Consider the following 6000-nt stretch of genomic DNA (forward strand, 5'->3'; position numbering starts at 1 on the left):
TTGTATTTTACTGGACGTTTTATTTATGTTTTTGTATTTTGTTAATTGCTAGTGAATGTAAACTTTTAAAGGGTCCTCGTTGGCAATTTTTATTTTGTATTTTGTGAATTACTTATTGATGTTCTCTGCTCATTTCTTTCAATAATAAATAGACTGTTGTTATTTATCTGTCCAAAATTCATTCTAAAAATATATTGGATTTTTACCTAACCACTTCTGATTCCGATCTCAGGAACTATTTTTAGAGTGATCCTCCTTCCCTAGTATACTTCCTTTCTCATTTGTATGATGAGTCACACATCTCTTTCCTTCTCTTAAAACTCAGTCATTGCTTCTGCTGCTTCATCCCAGTTTTGACCTGATCTTAGTTAATATTTAATTATTTTCATTGTTTTCTACTAAGTGGGATTGAAGGTGGGGATAAAGCAAGAATAATTTTTTTTTTCTTAGAATTCTAATTGTCTAGTATTCATGCCTGACATGAATAATATGCTTCATCAAGATTATGATTATTGCTTAGTTTTTGAGTCCTTTAGTTCTGTGCCATATGGATAACCCTAAATTTGGTTTAAATAAATGTGTTATTCTATTGTTCTTAAGATAATGAATATCCCTAAAACAATCTAAATCAAGAGATGTACAATCTTAGAATGGTTTTTCCCTTTTTTAAGGTTATATACAAATTTAACTTTAGTCTAAAAATTACTAAAAGATACTAGAATTCTTAAAAACATCACAGTTTATTAACCCAATACTTTAAAAGTAGGTTTTACACAAATATATATGAATGTCTGTACATAGACACACATTCACTAACAGATGTCTAGAATTTACATCGTGTATTGTATTAAACAGGTGGTTCATATAAAAATGGTAACACCTAGAGGTATAATAGAAAAAAGCTGTCAAGGACCTCGTATGTCAACAGGCCCTGATATCCATCACTTCATCATGGGATCTGAAGGTAAATATAACTGTAAATTTATTAAGAAAAAAATACGGGTTAGTCATGCAGTTTTGTGAAAATCTTTATATTGTGACATCAGATCTTTGAAAGACATGTTTTGTATGTTTAAGGAGTTTTTAAAATTTTTATTTTAAGACTATAAAGTTTTATTAGAACATCTGATTAAATTTCCTCTTACATTATGCTTTTTTATGTTTCTAGAGACAGCTTGATCTTTTAATTTTTATTTCAGAATTTTTAATGAGTTTCAGGAAAAGTGGTCATTAGGATTTAAAATGGTTTATTTTGACATTTTATATTATAGTATTCTTAAATCTTGTCAGAATTATCGGGGGAAAGGATTGATAAAGCATTATCTTATTGTCTTGTCTTTCTGTAATTATGTCTTTTATAAAGTTAATTACTATTTGATTTTTAGAAGTAGAATTTAAAATTCTGCTGGTTCACATATATTTTAAACTTCTGTTGATCTTTTAATTTTTCACTACACAAATAGTATCATTTGCTTGGTTACTTAATGCTGGGTGGATTTGAATGTAGTTCATCTCATCTAAAATATTTAAGTCCTGTGCAGATCTGGAAAGAAGTAACCCTAAAATAATTATTATGTAGGCATGGTGAATTGTATGGATAAAGTAAACATGGGCTTATTTTTCAATTTTTAGAGTGGGAGAGGGACATTCCTTATATTCAGAGAAATAAGTTAAAAATAAGCAAGTATTTCTAGATTAACAGAGCTCGTTACTCACTTCAGAAGGTGGTCCAAGCTGCAGAAGATATATTTTGGTAACATTTAGCCATATTCATAAATAAAAAAGCAGGTACAATAAACTAAGATGTTAGGCTTAAATTCTAATCTTTGACAGTAACATCAAAGAGGGAAAAATATAATGAACTATGTTTCTTAGTGATGTAATACAGATCAGTTGTTTGGCTGATGACCAGTACTATAGCTTAGATGTTTTTCATGGTAACCAGTGACAGACCTTTGTCAAGATATCTCACCAGTTTACTCAGTTTATTCCTTTTCTGATCAGCATACTCTTCTATGAAAAAACAAAACTATATTTGTAATAAGAAAAATAATATTCAATTCATTTAAAATAATGTAGTTACCTAATATTATTCTGGGACTTCTTATACTAATGCATCATCTACAAATTAGAAGAAATAACTTTTTGCCATCAGAAGTCAAGTTGAATAACAAAAATGGGTATTAAAACTCATAATTGTTCATTACATTATTGATATTTACATAGTTGGACTCTATAAATATAAATAATTTTTTTTCAATAGCCACATTATACTTTTTTTTTTCTCCCATCAGTCAGCCTTTTACAAATTCTAGTTGCTAGATATTATGCTGGGACATTTGAGACAGATAATAACAGACAGTTATACAACAGCATGACAAATTAAATGATCAAGTAAAATGCAGAAGAAATATAGACAAGATGAAGTTGATAGGTGCTTACAAAGGCTTCCCCAGAGAGACCATACCTAAAGTGGTCTTTGAGGTTGATAAGAAGAAAATAATTCCAGGTCAAGTTGAGGGAAGACAGAAGAGGGGAGTTGCCCTGCAGAATGACCATCATATTGGTGGGCTTAGAAATGAGAAAGGGCCGTGTCTGCCTCATTACGAGGCTGCCGGTTTTTTAGTATGACTGGAATTTAAGGTTTAATTGTGGAGTAGAACAGGCAGTAGGCCTAGGGGCAGAATGATAAGGGCTACAGGGTAGCTGGAGAGATAATTTGGTCTTTTCATGCCTTTTAAAATGGTTTGAACTTTTATCTAAAAGACTGGGCTACCTCCGTAGGTAGTCACTAACTGTATGAATTTAAGGAAGGGACAAACTTATTATAATAAAGTAAGCAAAGAACTGTTAAGATTGGGCTGGGCGTGGTGGCTCACACCTGTAATCCCAGCACTTTGTGAGGCTGAGGCGGGTGGATCACTTGAGGTCAGGAATTCAAGACCAACCCGACCAACATGTTGAAATTCCGTCTCTACTAAAAATACAAAAATTAGCCGGGTGTGGTGGCACATGCTTGTAATCCCAGCTACTCGGGAGGCGAAAGCACAAGAATTGCTTGAAGCAGGGAGGCAGATTACAGATTGCAGTGAGCCGAGATTGTGCCACTGCACTCCAGCCTGGGTGATGGAGTGAAACTTTGTCTCAAAAAAAAAAGAAAGAAAGAAATATAAGAAGAGATATGGTTTATTTAAAATTTATGAGACTAAATTACTGTAGTTAAATGAGATTTTATTACAAAGTACATGCAACATAGCATACTGATATAAGAGCATGAACCATGAAGTCTAGATTTCCATCCTGATCTAGATTTCCATCCTGATTCTACTACTTATATTTCCATGTCTTTGTATAAGTTAGATAATTTTCAGTGCCCAATGTCCTCAGCCATAAAATGGGAGTAATAAAATTATTCATCTTCATAAATGTGTTATAAGGATTAAGTGAGATTATGCTGAACAATTTAGTGTAGTAAATACTATTGTGGCTGCCTATTATTTTGATATCAGTGATCATTTGATCCCTAATCCCCATTTCAGTTTGTGAATATAGAGTTATTTTAATATAGGCCAGGAGACAGCATGATTGAAATAGTAAATTTATATGAAATCATATTCTTAAATAAAATGTATTTTATCTGCTATTTTGACCTGCCTGTATAATAACCTCCTGCCTTAAATGTGAATCATAAACTTTTTCTTGAGCTTTAAAAAAATTTCTTTTACTTCAGTTAAATCATTTGATGACAACCTTGAAAGTATTACTCTCCAAAACCTATTTTCTCCATCCCACTAAGTTCTATATGTGATTAACCATATTAAGTTTAATGCATTTGTCTTGTTTTGTTTTATGAATATTTCATAATGATTTTTTTCAACAAGTAGCTTTCTCCTATTTTAGATGCTATAACATGAGCAGTATAATGAAAAATATAATAAATATTCAAGCATTTGAAATGCTTTCCATTCGGTTTCTATATATGGTATTTACTATATATGGATATGTCCTTCTATTTGAAAAACAAAGTACATTTTTGCTTTTTAACCCATGACTCACCATTTTTTTAGTCTTTGTCTACAATTAAGGAGATTAAATACTCAATGTCAGTTCTTTTTTAAAGTTTCACTAGTTATTCCTTGCTTAAGTGAGGATCATCCTTTGGTAGGTTCCTCAGGAAAGGCACATCAGGAATATATATTCCCTGGTTTTCTGTGGCTATGATACTTGAAGGCAGCTTGAGTGGATATACCTTTTGGTCATTAATTTCTTTAAGTTTCTTGAAAATGCTGTTTCCACTGTTACTTCGATTTTATACACTATTTTAAAGAAATATGATACCTGTTTAATTTTCTTAGTAGACTAATTTTCTCTTTTTGTCTGGAGGCCTTGAGGATTTTTTTTCTTGATTGCTGAAGTCTAATACTTTTGCAACTTAGAGTTGATACACCTGGGTTATTTTGCTTCAGTACCCAGTGGACCCTTTCTATTTGTAGATTCAGGTCTCCTTTTATTTCTGTAGTTTTTTTGGATTGTAGTGTTAAATATTAGGGTTGTGTTGGTTTTTTTTTCATTGTTTCCGTTTTCATCCTCAGGGATATTGATTATACATATGTTTGACTTTCTTTGCTAGTTTTCCATTTCAGTCACTTTTTCTCTGACCCTTTTTCTCTGACTTCTTAATTTTCATTCTCTTGATTATTTTTGTTTTGTTTTTTTTTCAATGCCCTTTATTAAGTTTTAATTTGAATCTATTTTGTATTCTCCTTTGGGTAGTTTATAGCATAGCCTTTACTTTTTATGTGCCTTTTTTTGGTTCTGTTTCTTTCCTCAGTTTAGTCAGCTCTTGTTTCATTTCTTGTTGTTGGTTTTTGTTTGTTTGTATTTCTGATTCAAGGTATTTTTTCATATCCCTGATTGCTTGATTGACTGTATTTAATTCATGTTGTGTTACAGCTTTCTTCAGGATCATGGTTGGTTTTAGGGTCGAGACTTTTCACCAATAGTAATGTTTTTATTGGCATTTTCTGACTTTTGTAGTTGTTTTGTTTACAGATCTGGTCTGCCTTTTTCTAGTCCTATTGGTTACTTGGAAAAGGCTCCTATTTTGAGAGTGTTCTTTCCTGATACTTCTACCCTCTGCTATACTATTTGTTTATAAATGGTGGTGTTTTTAATGAAGGAAGAGTTGGCATGTCTTGTTTCTCTTTCATTTCTATAGGGTCTTTAGTTTCTCTTTATTACTTTATTCTTTCTCTTTACTGGCTTGTCTGCAAGGAGTCCACATGCTTTTACATGTGCACACATGTGCACATCTTGCTTCTCCAAGGCAGCTATTTCTGGTTCCTCCCATTTTCAGACTTCTTCCCGTAGCCAGGGCTATGGACTACCAAGTCCTGTATAATATTTTAGCATTATTGTTGCACTTTTGTTTTCTGGGAGTAATTTTGGCTGTACTTCCTCCAGTTCCTCTGTTACTCTCTACTTTTTGTGTGTAGTCTTTTAATAAGACTCCTTTTATTTACTTTTCATCCTTATAAGCTTATAGCAGCTGGAAGACTACAGGTAATCTGTTGAAATTTTTTCTTTTTATCTCTACTTAGAGATAATTTGAAAGTTGCAGTGTTTTTTGTTTTCTTGTATGCTGAAGATCTAGGTCCTGTGTAGCTTTGTTTTCCTTGTTGATTTTTATATTTTGGGGAATTGAAGAAAATAGAGGGAGAGAAAAGATTCATAATCAAATGCCTGCTGTTCTTTTTTTTTTTTTTTGAGGCGGAGTCTCGCTGTGTCGCCCGGACTGGAGTGCAGTGACTGGATCTCAGCTCACTGCAAGCTCCGCCTCCTGGGTTTACGCCATCCTCCTGCCTCAGCCTCCCGAGTAGCTGGGAATACAGGCGCCCGCCACCTCACCCGGCTAGGTTTTGTATTTTTAGTAGAGATGGGGTTTCACCGTGTTAGCCAGGATGGTCTCGATCTCCTGACCTCGTGATCCGCCCGTCTTGG

General features: G+C 33.1%; 1 protein-coding gene across 2 annotated transcripts in view; it reads left to right on the forward strand.

Moving 5' to 3' along the window:
* AGPS (alkylglycerone phosphate synthase) overlaps window positions 1–6000 on the forward strand; it is a 157831-nt gene that overhangs the window by 78264 nt on the left and 73567 nt on the right. For both annotated transcript variants that reach the window (XM_011944033.1, XM_011944034.1), the window contains exon 10: window positions 856–964. In XM_011944033.1, coding sequence (XP_011799423.1) covers window positions 856–964 — 109 coding nt within the window. The remainder of the gene's footprint in view (window positions 1–855; window positions 965–6000) is intronic.

This window comes from Colobus angolensis, unplaced genomic scaffold, assembly GCF_000951035.1.
Source record: "Colobus angolensis palliatus isolate OR3802 unplaced genomic scaffold, Cang.pa_1.0 Scaffold224, whole genome shotgun sequence".
NCBI classification, from domain to species: Eukaryota; Metazoa; Chordata; class Mammalia; order Primates; family Cercopithecidae; genus Colobus; species Colobus angolensis.